Consider the following 25,038-nt stretch of genomic DNA (forward strand, 5'->3'; position numbering starts at 1 on the left):
GCACTGTGCAGAGTGCGAAGCTATTCCTCTTTAGTCGATGCAATTTTAAAGAAGAAATGGGATCCTTGCAAATGAGAACCATGGCCTCAATGACGCTACTTACGAGCCCTTTTTCTTATCATGAAATCATGAGCCACCATAAATCAAAAGCACATGATGTGCTTTTTGTGCAGTCAAAGAGAAGGCGTGCGTACAGAGCTGGCTTTATAACAACTTTAGTTTGGTTTATGGGCGTTTGACGTCCCAAAGCGACCCAGGATAGGAAAGATGCCGTCGTGAAGGGCTCCGGAAGTTTAGACCACCTGGGGTACTTTAAGGTGCACTGACATTGCACATTACACGGACCTCTAGAATTTCGCCTCCATCGAAATTTGACCATGGTAGCCAGGATCAAACTCTCGTCTTTCGGGTCAGCAGCTGAGTGCCATAACCACTGAGCCACCATGGCGGTGGCTTCCTAACTGCGACATCCTTTGCAATCCTTCTTTGAGCACACAAAGTAAACATTCTTTGCGTACACAGCTGAGCTCGTATGTGCAGAGATTTAAGAAATGTAAAAAAATTTAAATATTTTTCAATATAAAAGTTTTTTTCAACCCCAAATCAGAATTATTCTTTTAAAGGCGGAAATATTTTTTCTCAATGACAACTTTCAAGCTGTCCTACAATGTAGGATACTACGCAGATTCGCAGCCTGTTACATGTTGTAAACCCTCAAGCAGTTGACATCTACTCTAAAATCGCCTTTCTCATCACATGCGATGGTTTCCTCAGTGACAATGGACAAAAATGATTTCTTTTTATTCCAGAATTACAATGCATTCGATGGGGTTGAATTTCAAAACTGGTGTCCAGAGAAGACTGTCTGATCTTTAGCACATACAACGCAGAAAAGAGAACAAAGTCAACACAGCCCTTGCATGCGAAAAGTTCCGACCCTCTTGAACCTATGCTAGTAGGCACAAGTTTTTGGTAAATAAACTTTCAGAGTTACTCAGCACAAAAGCGGTGTCCTCTATGGGGAAGACTGCGCAACATGCAGCAGAGAAGAACGGAGGTTATTCATTTAGAATTCACCCAAAAAGTTGCTCATCGATCTTCATTAGAATGAACGTGTGCAATGGTATGTCTATGAACAAAAACACAGCGTTTGAGAAAGTGAGAAGTTTAAACTTTTCTCCAAAGCAACCAAAAAAAAAAAGTAGTTGTGGCACTGGTAATGCAATGCCAACAGACAAAATAGCTTTGTTAGGAGCAACAGTACAAACTCCTGAAGAGAGTGATGATAGCAATTCTTTCCTGGATTCAAGGAACAAAGATGTCTAAGGATGCTCGAAGTACGACACTAAAGAGAAGTGAACAGCACCTTTTTGAAGAACTGCACTACTATTGAATTTTAATGCACAATATGTCAAGCAAGGAAGTTTTACAAACAGCTAGAATGCATTCAACACTTTGAAAGAGGAAACTGCAATAAAATAGTAATGTGCACTAAGCAATTTCCCACAGTTGACCCAAATTATGAGCCTCACACAGCTCATAAGATTACGTTTTTCAATGGTACTAATCACAGTATTTTTTATTTCAGCAGACACAACAAAGAACTCCTCAAGCCACCAAACTAATGCAAAACACAAAATTTTGAGGCTGGACACCTGCTTGTCCTCACTCATTCCTGCCATTAACACTGCTTGAATAAATACACAAATATTTAACAAGAACAAGTTTTCCTCTATTGTCATGCAAACATTTATAGCTTCAGATATAAATGAGTGAATTTATATTGATTGTTGCAAAAGGTTTGGCTTATGGTTTGGTTTATGGGGTTTAACGTCCCAAAGCGACTAAGGCTATGAGAGACGCCGTAGTGGAAGGCTCCGGAAATTTCGACCACCTGGGGTTCTTTAACCTGCACTGACATCGCACAGTACACGGGCCTCTAGAATTCCTCCTCCAAAGGAATTCCAGCCACCGCGGCCGGGATCGAACCCGCGTCGTTCGGGTAAGTCGCCAAGCACCATAACCGCTGCGCCACCGCGGCGGCTGATTGTTGCAAAAATTACCCCACCCAGGCTTAAGGATTAAAAATAATTCTTTTGTGGACTTTTACTCTCCAAAACATCAATGAAGCAGGGTAACATTTAGCACCAGTGAAGAATATTGGGCATAAAGTTTTTGAAAGTCTCTTTTAAACAGGAAATGATGCCATCCACGCAAGGCCATGATTTCATTTCCATTCATGCAAATTTGTGAGCTTAGCAGGCTCACTCTCTGTGTTCAGGATAGACTGACAGTCTGTATGTTGCCTAAGAGAACAAATGTTGTTTTCTGAAAACTCCGCAAAAGGAAACAAAACTTGCAAATGTGATTAATGGTTAGCTACCAACACATTTCATAGGGCATTCAGCTAGAATCTCGCTAGCTTACATATAAAAAGGTAGCTAGGAAAACATATTGACTAAGGACTCATGAACCACTGCTATTCTTTGTGAACCGCCTTTTTGTGCCGTTTCAAATTATCACTGTGGGTGAAACTCTTTTGACACAAGTTACATTGGTAGAGCTTTTCACCCTTATGGGATCTAACATGCTTCGCAAGACCTGAATGTATTACAAACGCCATGGGGCACAGCTGGCACTGATAAGGCTTTTCACCTGTGTGGGTACGGACGTGTCTCACCAGGAGATTCCTCTGTGGAAAGCTGCTACCACAGCTGTCACAACGGTAAGGTCGCTCGCCTGTGTGTATGCGCTGGTGTTGATCAAGGGTGATTTTTTGTGCAAAGCTGCTACCACAGTGGTCACCGCGGTAAGGACGCTCACCAGTGTGAGTGCGCTGGTGTGCCTTCAGATTGGACTTATCTGCAAAGCTGCTCCCACATTCATCACAATGGTAAGGGCGGTCACCTGTGTAAGTGCGCTCGTGTCTCTTCAGGGTTCCCATTTCTGCAAAGCTCTTCCCACAGTGGTCACAAAAGTAAGGTCGCTCGCCTGTATGAGTGCGCTGGTGTCTCTCCAGATTTGCCTTTTGTGCAAAGCTATTTCCACAGTCGTTACAATAGTATGGGCGGTCGCCGGTATGGATTCGGAGATGCCGCACTAGCAAGGATCTTGTTTTGAATCCCTTGTTGCAGTGGCTGCAATTGTGCAGCTTATTTCCTACGGGAATACCCCGGTGGTTACGCATGCCAGAAGGAGCAGATTCCATGCAGTGGCCCACAGGGTGCCTTTCACTGGTTGAATCTTGCACAGGAGATGTGCCACGGTCACTCTGTGTGACGACGGAACCTGTGTTGCACAGGCAGAGTAATTTAATTAAAATGCAAGAACCAACAATCCACAGTTCACTTGGAGCTAGGAATAAAAGTAGAATGCAGAGGACACCATCATCAAAACAGGTGGATACCTATCAAAAGTGTTATTCAACAGACCTGCCTTAAGGAGAAATCAGGCCTGAAATAAGATGTCCCTACAGTCCATTCTGCACACAGGCAAAAAAAAATGTTTCGGCTGCATCAGATGTTATCACTGCCAAAAAAATAGGGCAGCCTTTGTAATGCACTCAAAGTTGCTGCATTTGACCCTAGCGCTCACACTACTGGCATCATGACGGACATTGTCCACACAGGTGGGCTTGATAGCTAAACAAGTGGAAGTCAGCGATGCTTAGCCCAATGCCATTTTTTTGTTTTATTTGCTCCTTAGACAGTGTCTATAAAGAGAAAAGGGCTAAAAGCGAGACAAGCCCTTGGTCTCCTGTACAATTTTTTGCGGCAAGGAACACAACTCGCAGCGGTGAAAGTTCAGAGAGAATAGATCACATATCACAGAAAACAATTTTCCAGAATATCGAAGGCACATTTCACCATCATTCACCACAGCTTAAACTAAAGCTTCAGTATCCTACAAACTGCTCTTTGAAAGACAGCCTTCAGGAGAGAATATATGAAGAAAAACTGCAGATTCTAACCTGAGCAGGTCTGCCATGAAAGTACACCATGTTTGTGGTCCTCGGAGCTCAAGCCTGCATGGGAAAACCAGGTTACATCCACTAAGACGGAAGATTACACGTGCCACAGTTCATGCGGTTTAAAGTGCATAACACAGTGAATACGGAATACAATCTCGTAGAACAGCTCTTCCATGTTGTGTAAATTCAGTAGGTTGAGCTTGAAAAGAAGTGCGTTCAAAAGCAAACATTTGTCGTAATTCTGCCTGCAGACAGTTACTATACTTATGCTCCCGAAACACTGACAATTGTCTACAAATTTACAGGCCTACTGGAAGCGAGCCAACAGCCATTGCATTGAAGAATGAACTTGCACAATTTCTGGCTTCATGGGGAGGACAGTACAAGTCTGCCTAACACAGGCTTAAGAACTAACACGTGTCAGTTATGTTTCATGACAAAAAAACTTGATAGAGCCGTCATTTTTTATTAAACCTTTTATAGTCATTGTACTGCGCAAAGAAAAAAAAACTTTCGGGGGATGACTACTGGAAAAATTGCCCAGGTTACAGCTGCCCACGAATGTTGCCAATTAGCCCAACATGATGTTCCGCCTCCACCGTTTCCAAGAGTGCAATTAATGGAGTAGAAGCACATCTGAAACTGCACACTACTCTGTCGTGAGTGCAGTTAGAGCATACCACATTTACGTGTGCAACACCCACACCTCCAATTTTGCGCCAAGAAATAGGGGGGGAAAAAAGGAAGAAACTATCGTGACCGAGTTTCCCAATGCACTGCTCTGAAAAAGGTTTAAGGTGACCAGTTCTTCTAACACCATGGATGGCACTAAAGCACATTTCTGTGAACATGATGATGAGGCGAGCTCATTGGAACTAATGACAGTGATGAATTCTTATGATGCAAGGTTAGCTTTGGTGAAAGAACATCATGGTGCAAGGCACTTTCGTCAACACAAGGGTGTGGGCCTAATACCCATTTCCAGGCATTAAACCTACATGCGAGATGCCCGCTCCAATGACTTGGCCACCGTTGCAGGGAGAGTGAATGTGGCGAGAAATATTGAGTAAAGGTGCGACTTGTCATCAGTTGTTGCATTACTCAGAGGAGAAATCACAGCAGCACTATATTCATTTTACGGACGTTCTGTGATGCAGTCGAGCAAAACTAAAGACGAACACTGTGGGTCAGTAAATCCGGTAAAACTGGCGTGGCATGGAGCAACAGTGTATAGCATCACTAGAGCACACAGCTACAAGCACAGAGCATAGGCCAATTTTTTTAAATGCCTTCCCATCATAATAAAGCAATTTCCAGCTCAAAAACAAATCAAAGCCTATACCACCATCACGAAACGAAACCCACACAATGAATTCCAGATGTGCAGATCAACATTCAGTATTGTGAGAAAACAAAAAAAGATATTTTCGAAGTACAGTCCATAAAGTGAAATGCTGCGTGCTGTGAAAAAAGGCTAAAAAAAAAAGAAAAATGTCAGAATGCAGGCTAAATGCACAACACAGCAATAAATATAGTAGTTTGGACAGAGTCAGCTATTCTAAGTGCATGACGAAATGAGGTCAGTCACTTCTGACCAACCACAAGGAATCATGACGTACTCTTTAGCAAAGCTAATAAGGACGCCCATAATCCAGTGAATAGCAGAAAATACAGTAGCATGTAGAATACAGCACAGGATTTGCAGAGGTACGTACAGTATTCACAAAACCCCAACCACACACAAAGGAAAAGCGCAAACTGCTGGAGTCACACACCGAATGACGTAAGCAAGCATTCGCAAAGATTCGAGGCCAAACACCACAAGAATCAGGACAAAGATTGATGTGTCAAACACAGATGCAACAAAAGGCCAATAATTTCAACGCATGCAATTTTCACCCTCTATGTTTGTGCTTTGAGTGAAACACATGAAAGAATACTGAATAAATGAAAGAAACAATTTGCAGGCTGAACAGAATGGTCACATGCCTAGCACAACTGAATTTTGTGCTTCCATTCGATGTCGCACATGAAGCTTTTTCACAATGACCATCACCTCAGAGGTAATTTTGCTTCGATCTGTGAATAACAGGATGGGGTCAGATTCACCCTATTTAGCACCAAAACTAAAGGCATCATTTTCTGCCACGTTTACCTCTGATTGAATATGATATTATTGGTACCAATGGGCCTCCTTTGTTAAACATATGCACCAGATGCTGCTTTTTTTTTTAGTTCTTCAATTAACTGTATATTCAGCTGTCTGCTAAATTTTTGTCAAACAAATACTTTGGTCAGGAAATCAAAATTTATATCCAGATATCAGTTAGGCAAGAGTACAGAATAAAGTATACAATTAAGACAACCGGTGATAGCCAGCACTTGATGCATGAAGCTATGTTTAAATAGTGTAGGGGATACTCATCTGATTTCAGAGGACAGTATAACTGTAGCCGACTGAACTAAACGCGTTCGTTGCATTGGCGTCTCCATAATCTGTACCTGGTTCTCGTGAATCACCCCATATTGGACATCACAACCATGCTGCTTATGAACTCAGTTAAGGATATACACTAAGAATCTGAAAGAAAAACCACGAATGAGTAGTTTGCCTGCTGTTGGCTGTGGTGCATAACTTTACTGGAGCTTCCTTTTAGTTTGGTTTTAAACTGTTGTTACTGATGTGCGTTGTAGGAGGCCGGTTTGAGCTACTGACAGTACTTAACACTCAGCTCCAGATTTCATCCAAGGTATTTCATATGTGCTCCCCAATTTAACCATCAGAGTATGCACTCCCTCTGCTGCATTCAACCTTTAGTGGCTTGAAAGCATAAATTTTTCTCTGCTTAAGCATCTTATCTTTCTCACATCTCCCGAAGGTGAACTGGGAGTTTCCCATAGTTCCACTACCTGCCTTTTCTCTACAGGATGCCATTAAAGTTTTGAGAGCAACGTTCCCAGGACGGATGCTCCTCTTGAAACAACACAACATCGCTGGTTTGATGGTGGGAAGCATCCTGGGGTCCTTCTTTTCTTCCAGTGTACTTTTATGATCGTTCTTCAGGCACAAGCTGACAGCAGCACATAACTCTTGGGCTGTAACACTGATCTAAGCTCAGAGAGCATAGGCTGCATTCATACCCCTATTATCAACATTCTGCTTTTCTTTTGCCACTTTTTTTTTTTTTGAAGTGGAGCCTTCGTCATCAGGAGGGTCGTGGATTTAGCCATGCGTAAGCGAGATGTGCATAGACCGACAAATGGGGACCCAGTGGTTCCTGGAGCCCAAGCGGAGGCAGACAGGCCCTTTCATTGTCCGTTTACTCCAGTCAGTTTGAACTGTCCAATAGGGCCTGTTATGAGGCTCTTCTTTGTACTTTACGCTCGGAACAGAAAGTAAAAGAATAAATAAAGCACACTGGATAGTTTGCTCCTATCCTGGAGCTCATACGGTCAAAGGTCTGCAAACAAAACAGCAGTGCTTAGAGCCACTCTGCTGCAATGGTGGCTTTAGTGTGGCTCCATGGAAACAAGGCGACTGGTATAATTACTGACAAACATTTTCTCTTCAATTCTGTGAACCGAACTAAATCCACAGCACAGCAAAAGTCTCTCCCGCTCATCTCAAATACACCCTGTGCTCTTCCAGACAGATCGAGCCACCTCATCCCAAAAAACTTCCTAATCTCATCTGCTGACTCCACTCATTACCATCAATACTATGTTTGGCTTCTTTCAAGGTATGACCCTTTTGTAGTAGGACACAAAAATTTGGAGAAACTTCTTTAAAACACTACTTGTTTGCAATATTCTTTAGAGCTGTCATCAACACATTGTTAAAATTTATTAGAAGAAGCTTATACTTTTGGCATGCTCATAAAGTCTCATCAGGACATCAAATACAGAAGAGATGCTGCACTGGTCCTTTGTGCCATATAGACATGCAAATATGGGACGTTCAAATATTGATATTTTCAAAAACAAATCAACAAAAAAATACATCAAGTGTACAGATGTGTCTGCTTCTTGATTAGGCAGCATAAACAGCACACAACCTGTGATGTGGTGATGGAAAATGAGTGACAAATTGAAACCCATGAACTGACAATAAAGTGGCCCCTAATTAACAACATGACAGGTAAAAAAAAACTCCAAAACTCTCATTTCAAAAGACCAGAAGGAATTCCTTAGTTATCCGAAGGTCGACCCATGAAATGCCACTCCGCTACAAACTGCCCAAAATGTGGCAACGGCTTATGAGGAGGCTCCGTTGCCCAAACAGCACCTGACGGGCAGCTTTGGTGTGTCGGAAGAACAAAGCGGACGTAAATTAGAGGAACACACTGGTGAAAAAATGGTGAGACTGCTTATAAAAAAAACATTTGACATAAGACAACCAAAAAGGCACTGAAACTCCCTTGGACATCCCTTGGACATCCGCAGCACGTCGAAGGGAGTTTCAGTGCCCATTGGAAGCCAGATGACGTCTAGCTGACATTGCCTTGGGCTAACAAACTGAATCTGCATGTCTAGGCCATTTCTTGGTCTAGCAGCAAGGACCCTTCTATGGTGAGCCCTACATCTGCTGTAGGCACAACACAGGTGCATTGACTACAATGCACCATGCAATAGGTGAAATTTTTACAGATGCGAAAGTCAACAAGTGGGCTTTGCCACATACCTAAGCCCACCAAGAGATAGTGGAGCTCATGCTAGAAGAGGTGTGAAGGCAACGAGACGAGTGCCATGGGTGTGGGCATTAAGCACGTATCACATCATGGACAAAAAACTACTGAGAATGTTTACTAGATTCGAATCGGAGCGAAAGCACGGATCTGTGCTACTTAGAGTCGACGACAGTGAGCAGGCAGTGCCGCGGGACGGAGCAGATGGAAGTTGTTGAAGACGACGCTCTCCAATGCACAGCGTGAGAGTGTGATGCAGTTTAACACGAGGCGTGTTGGCTGCGGCGATAGCCCAGTGGTCTCCCTGAGCGGCCCTTAAAGGACATCTGTTCGCGCAGCCGCGGGTTCGACTCCCATTCATGGATATTGACTGAATTTCTTTTTCTCTTTTTTATGGTCTGACCTCTAACTTAGCTGAAGGTCAAAACTAGACCCCCGATGATCAAAGCTCAAGGTCCCCATAGTGAAGCTTTCGCTTCAATAAAAAACTACAGGCTTTAGTGCAGTGATTGTTCGAAAGGGGTGGTGGGCCAACTTATTCGCATCACATGTGATATGTGGGAAGGTGCACCAACAGAACAAAGAATTGCGCAGGAGGTCCAAGCCTCCCAGCATCCAAATGTGACCGGCCCACATGATAAATAACGCAAAGACAATAGCTGTGTAGTTTTTTCCTAGCATTCATTGCTTGACAGATCTGTTGATTGACTGTACCTGCTAAGATATTGTGCTTTTTCCCCACCTGTACCATAACAAAAAAAAGACTACCTTTTCTGTGCCTGTCAGCATTGCTATGATACACCAACAGAAAGCCTTCCAGTGCATGCCACCAGTTCCATGATTCACTGCAACCATACAGCTCTGAATTGCACAGAAGTGCACTAGACGGAGCAATGCCAGCTTCTGCACGTGCAGCCGGGCAACCAACTCTGACGCATCAGTGCACCTCATCGCATTGCTGTGACGTTAATATACAACAATGCACATCCAGTCCAAAACTGTGCCACCACTCATGTCTAATTTGCTCGTTGACTTCCCACCAATGGCCAAACCTGTCCCACACATGGTGTTGCACACCAGGTAACAAAACTAGGATGCAAGCATTGTGCACTACTACACCGCAGTATATTTCACATGCAGCTACTACGGTGGTTCAAGGCTGATAGCAAGTACCCTCTCCTGTGGTTCTGCTGTGTAAGGGATGTGGTGGTATGCATGTGACCACCCACATAACGTCATGTATGGCGATGAAGCATTTCAAAGTTGCGGTGTGTACGCTGAGAAAAGTCACTCGTGCACTGTGCAGTCAGAAGCTATTCCTCTTTAGTCCATGTAATTGTAAACAACAAATGGGATCCCTGCAAGTGAGAACCATGCCCTCAATGACGCTGCCTACAAGCCCTTTCACTTATGATGAAATCGTGAGCCAACATAAATCAAAAGCACATGATGTGCTTTTTGTGCAGTCAAAGAGAAGGCGTTGTGCGTACAGAGCTGGCTGTATAACAACTTTAGTTTGATTTATGGGGGTTTGACGTCCCAAAGTGACTCAGGCTAGAAAAGATGCCGTAGTGAAGGGCTCCGGAAGTTTAGACCACCTGGGGTACTTTAAGGTTGTGGGAATCCTGGCTTTCCGCCGTTGCCTTTGCGCGGCTGTGCCGGCTTCCCTCGTTGTTTCTCCTCTTTCCCTTGCTCCCGCCTCAGGCGGTGGAGAGGCGGCTAGGTGACTAATCACTGTCATTTGGCCACAGCTCCGCCTCGGCTCCCCAAGGGCCTTTGCCACTGGCGCCTTTTGGCGGGAATTCGGGACCCGCTTTGGGCGGCCGCGCGCCACGCGACCGTCCGAGCGGGGCCGAGAGAGAGATCCCTCCGAGACAGCGTAAGGTGCGTACGCAACTGTTTTGTCCGTGCCGGCCTTTGCCGTTCGGACCAGTGCATACTCGAGCTCGCCCGCACGTGTCCTCTGACCTGCAGCGGCTCGAGCCTGTCCAGCGGGGTCCAGCGACCTCCGACAGGCGTACATTGCGTTGTTTGCCCACTCTCTCTCGCAACCGGCCCAACGGTCGACACGAGAGAGGGATCACAGCACTGCCACGGGGACATTCTCCTGCAGCGGCGTGCTAGCGGCGCGCATTGCTTGAGTCGCTTCGTGCACGCAGCGGAGCCTTGCTCCTCGCGCGCCCCCGGGACGGGGTGACGATTGAGTGTGTGTGTACTGCTGAAGGACGACGTGAATAAACGTCTCCTTGGTGAGATTGGAGGCCTATTTCTTTGCGGCGAATCGCTCTCCTCCCAGCGGAGGTTGAGTGCACCGCATCGGTGTGCCAGTGGTGTGTGGTGACGGCTGATCAGGGCCCTTGGCTCGCGCGAAGCTCGAACCCACGGTGGTTGGTGGCCTGTGTCCACGTAGAAACCCACAACTGGCGCCCAACGTGCTAAGTCATTGGCGCTTACGCCTTTGATGGGACATTAGCCGAGCAGGTCGCCTTGCCGATCACGCTTGCGGACCATGTCTACCACCCCCAGCGGGGCACTCGGCAGCTACATGTCGGCTCCCTACGGAGTTGTAGCGTCGTTTGATCCGCTGGCTGCTATTCCTTTGAATAGCTAGACACCGTGGTTGGCCGCGGCCCCCATTGGGGTTTACGGCGGCACAACCCAAAATGTCGACCACGCAGCCCCCATTGGAGCTGTATCGGGAGCACCCTGCGGTGCATCCGCTGGTCACATGCCTCAGCTGTGCACGCTTTCCGCCCAGTGCGAAAGCAGTTCGTGTCACGCCGCCGCAACTGGCAGTTTCGAACAGCAGCAGCCGTGCCCCGCGAGCAATCAATTCTGCTCTGGGAACGGCGAGGCGCTGGCCCGGTTCCCTGTGGAAACCGCGCCGCTCATCAAACTAGGAGCCTTGCCTCCCTCGTTCGTGCAGCCCGCCCAAGCCTCCACTGAGGCAGGGGCGCAGTCGCTGAGGCCGGGGCTCCATTGAGCCAGATGCGGAGAAACTTCGAGCCATACTCGAATTTCCCGCACCCAAGGACGTACGCGGCCTGCGCCGTTGAGTGGGAATGGCCAACTTTTATCGTCCTGTGCCCGCGTGCAGGCACCTCTTGGGAAAGACTGCCACGTGGCGATGGGAGCCCGAGCAAGAGCGATCCTTTCGCCTCCTGTCTAATGCCATTGTCGAGACAGCGCAGCTCAGGATACCCGACCTGACCAGACAGTTCGTAATCCAGACTGACGCGAGCGATCTGGGTTTAGGAGCAGTTCTCCTACAGGAATTCGATGGCGTGCTGCAACCGCTGGCCTTTGCCAGCCGCTCCTTGCTACCCTCGGAGAGAAATTATTCCGTGACCGAGAAGGAGTGCCTCGCCATCGTGTTTGCACTGCGCAAATTTGACGTCTACCTTGATGGAACGCAATTCGCGGTGCAGACAGACCACAGTGCGCTCAGTTGGCTGATGCGGCTCCGCGAGCCTGCGGGTCGGCTGGTGCGCTGGGCTCTCCTTATACAGCATTACGACTTTTCGGTGCAGTATCGAAAGGGGAGCACAAACGTGGTAGCTGACGCGCTATCCCGGGCCCCACTCGCCAGCAGCGCCTTGACACCTGTAAGCGAAGGGGGCGAAACAGCGGACGAGCCGCCGGGCGGCAAGGAGGGGGAGCCCGCAAACGGGTTAACCCATTCCGCTAACCAGGCAAGCAGCGCTTCGCAAAGCGGACGAGAGGCAAAGCTCCTCGTGAGCGCCTCGGAAGTGCCGACACGAACGGAAATTTTGGCTGCAAACCTGAGTGGGGACAAGACCAGGCTCCCCTCTGGGATGACTGGTATCGTTTTCAGCCGTAAGAGCTACTGAAAGCCCAGCAAAATGACCCATTTTGTCGCGAGGTGAGCGACGGTCTCAGGGAGACGGAGCGCCGTGACGCTACTGGTATTGTAGCGGGCGCAGGGGGGCAGAAGCCAGCGTGTGTCGCGGCGAACCCCGGGGATTCATATTTGCTGGACCATGACGGGCTCGTGCTGAAGTACATAGCCACCGATGACGAGTCCATCGACCCGTTCAAGGTGGTTATCCCCAAAAGTCTAAGAGGCGCACTTTTGCGATTCTCTCATGACGAACCACTGGCCGGTCGTCTGAGTGGCTCCAAAGTTTTGCAAAACTGAGTCAATCGGTGACGTGGCCCGGCATGAAGCGTGACATTTTCCGCTATTGCCGTTCCTGCCTTGTCTGTCAAGCAGTGAAGTCACGGGGTGGCAAGCCGCCTGGAATGATGAAACCGATTGACAGTGTGCGTCCGTGGCAGATGGCCACCTGCGATTTGATGGGGCCTTTCCCCAGGAGCAAGCAGGGGTTCATAGACCTGAAGGCCTATGCGTCACGGTCTGACGAGCTTGCGCCGGTACCCATTGGTATCAATGGCAAGCGCAAAGGCACAACTGGTGCTGCGGAACGCAAGCGTACGGAGCACCAGTACAATCTGAGGCGACGGTCACCGGTGTGATTGATGCCGGACGGCGGACTTTTCCGCAACCGAAGGCACGCAGCCTCAGCTAGCTGGCGAGCTTTCTCGTCAGGCCCTACCCAGGCGAAGCACGGTGTGTTTTTTTTTGTTTTTTTTTTGTTTTGCAGCATGATCAGTTCCAGCCTTGTGTGTTTATCAGTTTATTTATTTGTTTGCTTGAGTCAGTTTCTAGCCACTTTAGTTTCCCGCTTGTTCGTCTGTTTTCGTTCTAGCGTACCGAGATTGTACATAGGCAACATGCGTCTGCATTGGCGTTCAGTTTTTTTTTACCAGACTTGTATATGCATAGGCAAACTTCAGCCCGCTCGTGCTTGCTCTTATCTTCTAGAAGGAATAGATTGGATTAGGTGTCGTTTGTACAGCGCGCCTTTTCTCATTTCCGGCCCGACTGTGGGTGGTTGGCTCGTTAAGGAGCCGTGTGTCGCGGTGCGCGAGTTTTGTGCGGCCCGTATGGAGAGGAAGTTGGCGGGGCGTTTGGGGCGATGGGGGCGGAAAGTGCACCCTTTGACCCTCGCCGCGGCGCCTCTGGACGCTTCTGATGAGGGGATCGTTGTCGCCGACCAGCGTCCGCGCACGTGCCGGTGTATGTGTGGTTGTGGCTGTGACTGTCCGCGCGTAACCATGAGCCAAGGCGACGCCTGTGAGTTGTGCCGTTGTGTGCTTCTGCGTGAGCGCGAGGATGAGAAGGACCCCTCGCTGTGGCCAAGGTTACACATCAGGACGCCGCCGAACGTCCTCGCCCGTTTGAGCCGGCGTGAAGGGGGTGCACTAACTCTCTTGTGCCGAACGTGATGTCGTGCCCAAGGGCGCGAGGTTAGTGCTCTGCCGCGGCCCCGTCGTCATCAACGGAAAGAAGACCGCCATCAGTCGTCGGCCCTCCCAACCCGTTCAACTTGAAGCCTGCGAGCGGTGAGTCGCCGACCGGCCCACTGGGCCGCGCCATCGAACTTTGAGGCTGGCATCCACCTGTAACATAGCTGTACAGTTGTATTCACATCGCCTTGTGTACCGTGTATATAATCTGCAAGCTGTTTTGATTTACTGAAGCGTATGCAAGTGTTGTTTGCCTTGTTTTCCTTTGTTTGTGTTGTTTTTTTTAGTTGTTCTGGTTGGAATTGAAGTGTAGCTAGTTTTTTTTGTGTATTCATTTCTTTATTTTGGAACTGAGGTGTAGCTTATTTTTTTTTTGTGTATTGATTTATTTATTTTGGCCGCGTGCTTTGCCGATGGGTAGGAGGGCATTTAAGGAGAGGGGGATGTGGGAATCCTGGCTTTCCGCCGTTGCCTTTGCGCGGCTGTGCCGGCTTCCCTCGTTGTTTCTCCTCTTTCCCTTGCTCCCGCCTCAGGCGGTGGAGAAGCGGCTAGGTGACTAATCACTGTCATTTGGCCACAGCTCCGCCCCGGCTCCCCAAGGGCCTTTGCCATTGGCGCCTTTTGGCGGGAATTCGGGACCCGCTTTGGGCGGCCGCGCGCCGCGCGACCGTCCGAGCGGGGCCGAGAGAGAGATCCCTCCGAGACAGCGTAAGGTGCGTACGCAACTGTTTTGTCCGTGCCGGCCTTTCCCGTTCGGACCAGTGCATACTCGAGCTCGCCCGCACGTGTCCTCTGACCTGCAGCAGCTCGAGCCTGTCCAGCGGGGTCCAGCGACCTCCGACAGGCGTACATTGCGTTGTTTGCCCACTCTCTCGCAACCGGCCCAACGGTCGACACGAAAGAGGGTGCACAGCACTGCCGCGGGGACATTCTCCTGCAGCGGCGTGCTAGCAGCGCGCATTGCTCGAGTCGCTTCGTGCGCGCAGCGGAGCCTTGCTCCTTGCGCGCCCCCGGGACGGGGTGACGATTGAGTGTGTGTGTACTGCTGAAGGACGACGTGAATAAACGTCTCCTTTGTGAGATTGGAGGCCTATTTCTTTGCGGCGAATCGCTCTCCTCCCAGCGGAAGTTGAGTGTACCGCATCGGTGTGCCAGTGGTGTGTGGTGACGGCTGATCGGGGCCCTCGGCTCGCGCGAAGCTCGAACCCGCGGTGGTTGGTGGCCTGTGTCCACGTAGAAACCCACAAGGTGCACTGACATTGCACATTACACGGACTTCTAGAATTTTGCCTCCATCGAAATTCGACCACCGTGGCCAGGATCAAACCCGCGTCTTTCAGGTCAGCAGCTGAGTGCCATAACCTCTGAGCCACCGTGGCGGTGGCTTTCTAACTGCAACGTACTTTGCAATCCTTCTTCGAGCACACAAAGTAAACATTCCTTGCATACGCAGCTGAGCTCGTATGTGCACAGATTTAAGAAATTAAAAAAATATAAATACTTTTTAATATAAAACATTCTTTCACCTCAAACCAGAATTATTTTTTTAATCGCGGAAATATTTTTCTCAATGATAACTTTTAAGCCATCCTACAAAGTAGGATACTATGCAGATTCGCAGCCTGTTACATGTCGTAAACCCTCAAGCGTTTCACCACATCGACTTCAATACCGCGTTTATCATCATGTGCGGTGGCTTCCTTAGTGACAATGGACAGAAATGATTTGTTTTTATTGAAGAATTACAATGTATTCAATGGGGTTGAATTTCAAGACTGGAGCTTTTTGAAAAACTCCACTACTACTGAATTTTAATGCAAAATATGTCAAGCGAGTTTTACAAACAGCCAGACTATAGTCAACATTTTGAAATGAAAACTGCAGTAAAATACTAATGTGCACTAAGGAATTTCCCACAACTGACCCAAATTACAAACATCACAATACACTACAAGACTGCAATGTTTTTCGTACGCATTAATCACAGTATTTTTTTGTTTCAGCAGCCACGATCCTTGCAGCCTGTTATCATGAACACCTTATGTAAACAGAGAAAGCTTTCTTCAAGTAACACCGTCACAACAAAGAAGCTAACACAATGTGACATAGTCAGAAGCGGCTGGTATTCTGACAACCAAAATAGATTAAAAATGATGCAGACACAATGATCCACAAATACGCCATTTATGGTCAGCATCGGCAGTGCTTTGAGCAATGGTAAAGCAGATGTTGGTGAACTCTTTTGCTAGTTCTCATTCTAAACAACAGAGAACTCCTCAAACCACCAAATTAATGCACGACACAAAATTGTGAGGCTGGACACCTGGTCCTCACTCATTCCTGCCACTAACACTGCTGGAATAAACACACAAAGATTTAACAAGAACAAGTTTTCCTCTATTGTCATTCAAACATTTATAGGTTCGGATATAAATGAGTGAACTGATAATGAGTGTAACAAAAATTAGCCCACTCAGGCTTAAAGATTAGGAATAATTATTTGGTGCACTTTTACTCCCTGAAACATCAATGAAGCAGGGTAACATTTAGCGCCAGTGAAGAATATTGGGTATAAAGTTTTTGAAAGTCTCTTTTAAACAGGAAATGATGCCATCTACGCAAGGCCATGATTTCATTTCCATTCATGCAAATTTATGAGCTTAGCAGGCTCACTCTCTGTGTTCAGGAAAGACTGTTGCCTAAGAGAACAAATGTTTTCTGAAAACTCCGCAAAATTGAACAAAACTTACAAATGTAATTAATGGTTAGCTACCAACACATTTCATAAGGCATTCAGCTAGAATCTCGTTAGCTTGCATATAAAAAGGTAGCTAGGAAAACATATCGACTAAGGGCATCACGAACCACTGCTATTCTTTGTGAATCGCCTTTTTGTGCTGGTTCAAATTTTTCCCCTGAGTGAAAGTCTTATGGCACAAATCACACTGGAAGGGCTTTTCACCCTTATGGGATCTAACGTGACACACAAGACCTGAACGTACCGCAAAACTCATGGGGCACAGCTGGCACTGATACGGCTTTTCACCCGTGTGGGTACGGATGTGTGTCACCAGGTGATACCTCTGTGCAAACCTTCTACCACAGTGGTCGCAACGGTAAGGGCGTTCGCCTGTATGGGTGCGCTGGTGTGCCTCCAGATGGGCCTTCACCGTAAAGCTGCTACCACAGTGGTCACAAAAGTAAGGTCGCTCGCCTGTGTGAGTGCGCTGGTGTCGCTCCAGATTTGCCTTTTGTGCAAAGCTATTTCCACAGTCGTTACAATGGTATGGCCGGTCGCCGGTATGGATTCGGAGATGCCGCACTAGCAAGGTTCTTGTTTTGAATCCCTTGTTGCAGTGGGTGCATTTGTGCAGCTTATTTCCTGAGGGATTACTGGGGTGGCGACCCATACCAGAAGGAGTAGATTCCATGCAGTGGCTCACAGGGTGCCTTTCACTGGTCGAATCTTGCAGAGGAGGTGTGCCATGGTTGCTGTGTGTCACGACTGAACCTGCGTTGCACAGGCAGAGTAATTTAAATAAAATGAAAGAACCAACAATCCACACTTCTCATGGAGCTAGGAATAAAAGTAGAATGCAGAGGACACTTTCATCAAAAGTGGTGGATACCTATCAAAAGTTTTGTTCAACAGATCTGCCTTAAGGAGAAATCAGGCCTGAAACAAGATGTCCCTACAGTCCAATCTGCACGCACTCAAAAAAAAAAAAATAACATTTAGGTTGCACGAGCTGTTGTCACTGCGAAAAAAAATAGGGCAGCCTTTGTAATGCACCCAAAGTTGCGGCATTTGACCCTGACATCTTACTGGCATCATGACGGACATTGTCCAAAGTCCACACAGGTAGGCTTGATAGCTAAACAAGTGGCAGTCAGCTATGCTTAGCCCAATGCCATTTTTTTTATATATTTGCTCCTTAGACAGTGTCTATAAGGAGGAAAAGGCTAACGGCTAAAAGCGAGATGAGACCTTGGTCTCCTGTACAATTTCTTGCATCAATGAACAGAACTAGCGGTGGTGACAGTTCGGTGAGAATTGTTTCCATATCACAGAAAACAATTTTTCAGAACACCAAAGGCAATATCACCATCATTCACCACAGCTTCAAATAAAGCTTCCGTATCCTACAAACTGCTCTTTGAAAGACAGCCTTCAGGAAAGCATATATGGAGAAGAAGCGCAGATTCTAACCTGGTGAGTTCTGCCATGAAAGTACACCACATTTGTGGTCCCCAGAGCTCGAACCTGCATGTGAAACCCAGATTGTATCCATTAGGACAAAAGATTACGAGTGCAAAAGCTCACACGGTGTTACCTGAATGAGGCAGTGAATATGGAATACAACTCGTAAAACAGCTCTTCCAGGTTGTGTAAATTCAGTGCGTTCAAAAGCAAACATTTGTCTTAATTCTGCATGCAGACAGTTAATATACTTATGCTCATGAAACACTGACATTTGTCGACAAAATTACAGGCCTACTGGAAAAGAGCCAACAGCCATTGCATTGAAGAATGAACTTGCACAATTTCTGGCTTCGTGGGGAGGACAGTACAAGTCTGCCTACACAGGCTCAAGAACAGGTGTCAGTTATGTTGCATGACAAATCAACTTGATAGAGCCGCCATTTTTTATTAAACCTTTTATAGTCATTGTACTGCGCATAGAAAAAGAACTTTCGGAGGATGACTACTGGGAAAAACGTCCAGGTTACAGCTGCCCACGAATGTTGCCAATTTGTCCAACATGATGTTCCGCCTCCACCGTTTCCAAGAGTGCAATTAATGGAGTAGAAGCACATCTGAAACTGCACACTACTCTGTCTTAAGTGCAGTTAGAGCATACCATATTTACGTGTGCAACACCCACACCTCCAATTTCGGGACAAGAAATGAGGGGGGAAAAAAAGGAAGAAACTAGCGTGACCGAGTTTCCCAATGCACTGCTCTGAAAAAGGTTTAAGGTGACCAGTTCTTCTAACACCATGGATGGCACTAAAGCACATTTCTGTGAACATGATGATGAGGTGAGCTCATTGGAACTAATAACATGATGACGGTGATGAATTTTTATGATGCAAGGGCAGCTTTGGTCAAAGAGAATAATGGTATAATGCACTTTCGTCAATGCAAGGGGGGGTTCAATACCCATTTTCAGGCATTACATTCAGCGAAAGCCAGGGACAAAGCTTGCATAATATACCACAGGTGGGTACCTAGCGGAACAGTGAGTCCAACCCTGCACATCCCACATGCGAGATGCACGCTCCAATGACTAGGCCACCGTTGCAGGGTGAGTGAATGTGGCGAGAAACAACGAACAAAAGTACGACTTATCATCAGTTGTTGAGCTATGCTGAGCAGATATCACAATAGCACTATATTTGTTGGACGGACATTTTGTGATGCAAGACAAGCAGTCGGGCAAAACTAAAAAACGAACACTCTGGGTCAGTACGGTATAACTGGTGCTACATTGAGCAACAGTGTATATCATCACTAGAGCAACCAGCCTAAAAAAAACATAGGCCAATTTTTTTAAATGGCTTCGCATTATAATAAAACACTTCCCACCTTAAAGACAAATAAAAGCCCGCACTACAATCAAGAAATGAAATCCATACACTAAGAATTCCAGGTGTGCAGATACACATTCAGTATTGTTAGAAAACTAAGATAAACATTGCCGCATTATGCTTCATACAGGCAAATGTAACCTGCTGTTAAAAAGGCCTCGAAACGGAAAGGAAGATGTCGGAATGGAGGCTAAATGAACACAGCAATGAATATTGTTTGGATAGAGTCACTAATGCTGCGTGCAATGACAAAATGAGGCCAGTCACTCGTGACCAACCACGAGGAATCATAGCATACTCTTCAGCAAAGCTCAGAGGATTCCCAAAAATCAGTAAACAGCGGCAAATACAATAGCATTTAGAATACACCACACGATACAGCACAGGATTTGCAGAGGTACGTGCAGCCTTCACAAAACCCCAACCACACACAAAGGAAGAGTGCGAAGTGCTGGAGTCACACACTGAATGATGTAAGCAAGCATTCGCAAATATTCGAGGCCATACAGCACAAGAATCAAGACAAAGATTGACGTGTCAAACACAGATGCAACAAAAGGCCAATTATTTTAACGCACACAATTTCCACCCTTTATGTTCGTGCTTAGAGTGAAAAACATGAAAGAATAATAAATGAAAGAATCAATTTGCAGGCTGAACAGAATGATCACACATCTAGCACAACTGCATTTTGTGGCTTCACCTGATGTCGCACATGAAGTTTTTCACAATGACCATCATCTCGGAGGTGGTCTTGCCTTGATCTCTGAATAACAGGATGGGGTCAGATTGAAACCATCTTGTACCAAAAATAAAGGCATCATTTTCTGCCATTTTTATTTTTGATTATGCATAATATTTTGGAACCAACGGGTCTCCTTTGTTAAAGGTGCGCACCAGATGCTTGTTTTTTTTCAGTTCTACAATCACAAAGTTAATCAACAAAGGGACAGGGGATGTTCTACTGACACCGGCACAGTTTTGCAACATCTCCTGAATGTTATAACTGCCCTAAAACACATTCCAAACTGAAACATTTTGTCTTCTAGAATGCCCCACGGCCATTCAGCCTCCCACTGACCAAATAATGCGATTCTACACCTAATTGCCCACCACGAGAGCACACAAGTTGCAGACTTCACTCGACTGCTCTATGTTGTCAGGTGTTCTGTTAGTACCCAAACTGAAATGAGAATCCCCCTGAAGTTTAATTTAAACTGTTCAGCCATTGCAAGCCAGTGATTTCTGCAACAAGTTCCTTGAGCTCAGAAGAAGAAAGAACTTCGTGCCTATATTTATTCCCATTATTACCTCCTTCCTTCTACATCCCAAGCCTAATGCTACTGCTATGAAAAGAATGACATTACTTTCAAAACGAGTTCGCTAAAAAATTTTTTGTTTTGAGTGCGCTCCCCATTCTCCTTATTATTTAAACCCGCGCAATACAAGTAAAAACCATTAAAAAACACTAACGTCTCCCTTTGTGCATAGACACAGTACACTAAGACCATTGCATATGCAATTTTCAAGCTCATGAGCATCAAGCAATGGAGCCATGGAAGGCTGGAAGGTATGGCATTGAAGGTTTCTTCCTCTGGAACCTTGTACACGTTGGCTTATCAGTAACGGCCTGCAAAATAACGGAGAACAGTTAAGTGTCACTATAAAAGAAACACAAAAGCCACAAGCAACAGGGTCAGTGCATTTATGTAAATGGCAGTGCACAAAATCAATGTCTCAATACACTTTCTGTAATGTTCTTTGCTCTGTAAGCACAAATTGTGAAAGGATATGGATAGGGAAAAAGAAGTGCAATGTACTGTAAACTGTGAGTACAAATTTTTTAAACTGGTTTATTGGAGTTAAACGTCCCAAAGCGACTGAGGCTATGAGGGACGCCGTAGTGAAGGGCTCCGGAAATTTCGACCACCTGGGGTTCTTTAATGTGCACTGACATCGCACAGTACACGGGCCTCTAGAATTTCACCTTCATCGAAATTCAGCCGCCGCAGCCGGGATCGAACCCGCGTCTTTCGGGCTAGTAGCCGAGCACCGTAACCACTGAGCCACCGCGGCGGGGCCAAATTTTTGAAACTGATGTTCTCTAACAGCTAAAATGCAATGTCACTTGTGATATTTTTTAGCATAGCTGGTCTGGACAGTCCTCTTTGTGCAGACAGATGGATTCTCATGCACCCAACTTTGCACATGCACATAAGTGAAGGTAAGGTTCTGCATATGTTCGCAGCAGTAGGTCGCATTCAAAGGTTCTTCCTCAAGCATTTACTCTGTGCCCTCCTAATACTGCTCCTCATGCCTGTAACTTGAAAAAATGCATAGTAGATTAAGGAGAAGTCTCCAAGGCCACAACAGCATTGTTTATAGGGTTTGTGTATTGAATACGTGTAATGCAGGTTTAGATCAGCGGAATCACTCATGAGGAGACTCACTTAGGCTCATATTCAGATGATTATCTGAGTGGTAAGCGAGTCGGATCTGGACTGAAATTCAGATTGCGACCCGAGTCGTAAGCAAGTCCGGGCTCAGGCTCATATCATGATCGGTGTTTTTACAATGACGGTGCACACTGAGATTTTTTTGCCTCTTTTATTACCGACAGCGGAGTGGAGGAATGATTAACTGCCGCGAAAAAGGATGCATGAGGGCGAGGCAGGCTGGCGACGTCTGTGGGCGACCGAAGAAGGGGATTCTGCGGAAGCTAGGAAGGCAGTATTTTGTCCCATTCCCACTGCTAGCTTTACATGGGTGCAGTAATGAGCCGGTAACTTTGCCAGAGTCCCTCCATGCAGTTGAGAGTTCATATTACCAAGATGATTTCCAATCAGTAAATCATGGATGACACGTACATAAGCTGCCTAATTTTGGCATCAAGGCAATATAGCACTTATCTGTATGAAGCTTAAAAATGTGGTCCATGCAACTTAAAAAATGTAATTCAACATCAGGGTAGAAACCTAGCCGAAGAGTGTCAGAACAAGAAGGTGCATTCATGAGCCTTAATTTCGATCTCTATTAGCCACACATATGGAAGGCTGAAAAGAATGACCAGATTACCAAGCAGGCAGCCGATAAGAAGCTCAAAAAGTGGTCATGCTTTCTGGCCACATATGCAGCTGCAGGGTCGTCAGAGGAAAATGCAGCGTATCCAACACTGAGGTTTTGTTTACCATGACACCGACTGCCACCTTACAATGCGACCGTATGCTTTGCCACAGAAAAATTTTGACCTCTGACGTCACATGACTACATTTGTGGCTGTGGCCTAATGGTAGCTGTCGTGAAACGTGACAACACAGTACATAGGTGCAGATGAGATGTCCTCCACTGACCCTTTGACGGCATGATCAAATATAAAAATATGGCAATATTCATGCATTACAACCATCCAATACAAATTCAATCAAGTATTTTTAATTCAGGACGTGAAAAATATGTGCACTACCAATCATCGAATTTTCTCAACCAAGAAAGGAATGCTTCAGTTGTGATTTCACGCAGGATATACAAATGCAATGCAAAAATCACTCCTGCTTTACTTTTATACAATCTTTTCATCTGAGACTTCCAAACACAAATATTATGCAAAATAACAGCCAAAAAAGCAGATATGAAATAAATAAAATGATGGCTAGAAGAATAGCCATAATCAGAACTAAGAAAGGCAGGACATTGTGTGAACGTGGAGGAGCTGGTGCATAACTTGCAAGGAACTCTTACAAAACAAACAATGGCTCATGAGCCATCAGACTCCTGTAAAGATCAGAACGAAAAAAAACTACATGACACATCACAGAAATCGAAGGAATATAGCATAGAATACAAAAAGTAGCCTTCGATGGAAAAAAATATAAACAGAACAGGATCCAAAGCTTACAAATAAGAAGGGCCAGTAGAAAAACAAAACAATGTACCACTTTAACGTACTAGGCGAGGTGGCACTCGCCACTGGCCTGATGTAAAAAGGATGCCAACAGTTATCTATTTATCTAGGGGTGATATCTTGGTGCGTGGTACAAAGACACGTCCCGCAATACATATTTTTACAGGACAGGAGCACCGAGCTACGGGTCGGCATAGAATGGCTGCAGTTCTTCCCCTGGAATGTTCTTTCCCTGGCTACTGTTACGCCTCCAATGCCTGCAAAACAAGAACAAGCAAAATAGCCCCCCCCCCCCCCCCCCCCCTCCACGAAGAAAAAAGAACGACTTTCAAGTAGACCATTTAGTGTAATCGAAGCGTAGGATGCGTTTTTCATTCGTCTGTAGTGTCACTAAAACGCGGAAAAAAGGATTTTTGCTAGTATGCTTCCACAAGTCACCACAACGCACCATGAACGCTTTTCACACATAACGCCAAAGAATTCATAAAGCATCACCCTTTTTACCGCAAAGTTCTTGACTGCAAAAGAACTAACTGTTGCGCATTTGCGTTGCGATTACGAACACAAAAGAACGCAGACATCCGAGAACATGGGCGTCCGGAAGGGGGGGCAAGGGGGGGCGGTTGCCCCCCCTTGGAATTACGGATATTATTTATGCCCTAGTAGAAAACAACTACAAACCTACCGCCTCCCCCATCCCCAGACATCGGGTGCACCCCCCTGGAAAAAGTTCTGCGGACGCCCTCCGAGAATAAATGAGAACGGCACGGCGCGATCTCCACGAACGCGTGCTGTCTGTGCTAAAGCCTGCTACAAGAGATATAAGGCGTGGAAAGTTGGCTGGCGACCGACTCATTGAGATTGTCACGGCTGAAGACACACACCTAATGAATTTTCACAAATTAATGCAAATTAGAGCCTACTGCGTCTACTTGTCCGCAGATGATGAAAGTGTTCAAGTAACGGGTTTCAAGAACTAATTCCGACAGGTCGCACTGAATACAATTTGTCTGGTATTGCAGTTATACTTTCCTGCGGCTTTCATGTCACTGGTAAAGGCGTTAACAAACCCGAATCTTTCCTGACTGCGACGTGACATGTGGCCACGCGCGCAGAAACACGGACCGTCTTCACACGCGCACGCTGCAAAAGTGACGTTCACCGGGTTGCACGAAGTTATCCTTGCTCTGTCCGTAGGCACATAGATTTCCTTCTGCAGAGCTTCTCCTTCTCACAGACTGGCAACACACAAAACCGAATATGTAAAGCAACATACTGAGGAACTGTCACAACCGGCAACACACGCAAAGCGGGCTATTGTTGATGCGGCCCGCGAGGCAGCTTGCGCCGTCATAAATCTTCTCTCAAGGTTGCTGTGGGCATTTTAAATATATATATAAAAAAACAGTATCAAGACAATGTATACAGCCTCAATTAAGTATTAGTGGCGAAACAAAATCTGATCTGTGCACAAGATATAGTTCATTGAAAACTGGCTGTCAGTTCTGACATTCCAGCGCGATCGAAAGCAAAACCGACACTGTTGGTTTCGATATTGC

At 46.3% G+C, this 25,038-nt stretch overlaps 2 protein-coding genes across 2 annotated transcripts in view; both read right to left on the reverse strand.

Annotated features, from left to right (window-relative positions):
* Positions 1-780: 780 nt before the first annotated feature.
* Positions 781-15,557, reverse strand: LOC149329306 (uncharacterized). The gene is made up of 2 exons (XM_089561937.1): positions 3,971-15,557; positions 781-3,288 (listed from the first exon to the last, which is right to left on the reverse strand). The coding sequence occupies exon 2, from the start codon at positions 3,206-3,208 to the stop codon at positions 2,480-2,482; it is 729 nt and encodes a 242-aa protein (XP_089418063.1). The 5' UTR covers positions 3,209-3,288; positions 3,971-15,557; the 3' UTR covers positions 781-2,479.
* Positions 15,558-15,691: 134 nt separating this feature from the next.
* Positions 15,692-25,038, reverse strand: part of LOC149329307 (uncharacterized) — a 28,279-nt gene continuing 18,932 nt past the window's right edge. The window contains exons 6-8 of the mRNA XM_089559226.1: positions 24,550-24,622; positions 18,197-18,250; positions 15,692-17,497 (exon numbers count right to left, since the gene is read on the reverse strand). Coding sequence (XP_089415352.1) covers positions 16,857-17,497; positions 18,197-18,250; positions 24,550-24,622 — 768 coding nt within the window. The 3' untranslated portion in view covers positions 15,692-16,856. The remainder of the gene's footprint in view (positions 17,498-18,196; positions 18,251-24,549; positions 24,623-25,038) is intronic.

This window comes from Amblyomma mixtum, chromosome 9, assembly GCF_055824585.1.
Source record: "Amblyomma mixtum isolate Tamu chromosome 9, ASM5582458v1, whole genome shotgun sequence".
NCBI classification, from domain to species: Eukaryota; Metazoa; Arthropoda; class Arachnida; order Ixodida; family Ixodidae; genus Amblyomma; species Amblyomma mixtum.

Excerpts from the sequence above, each read along its gene's own strand:
- LOC149329306 (XM_089561937.1), bottom strand. The coding sequence starts at position 3,208 with ATGGAATCTGCTCCTTCTGGCATGCGTAACCACCGGGGTATTCCCGTA.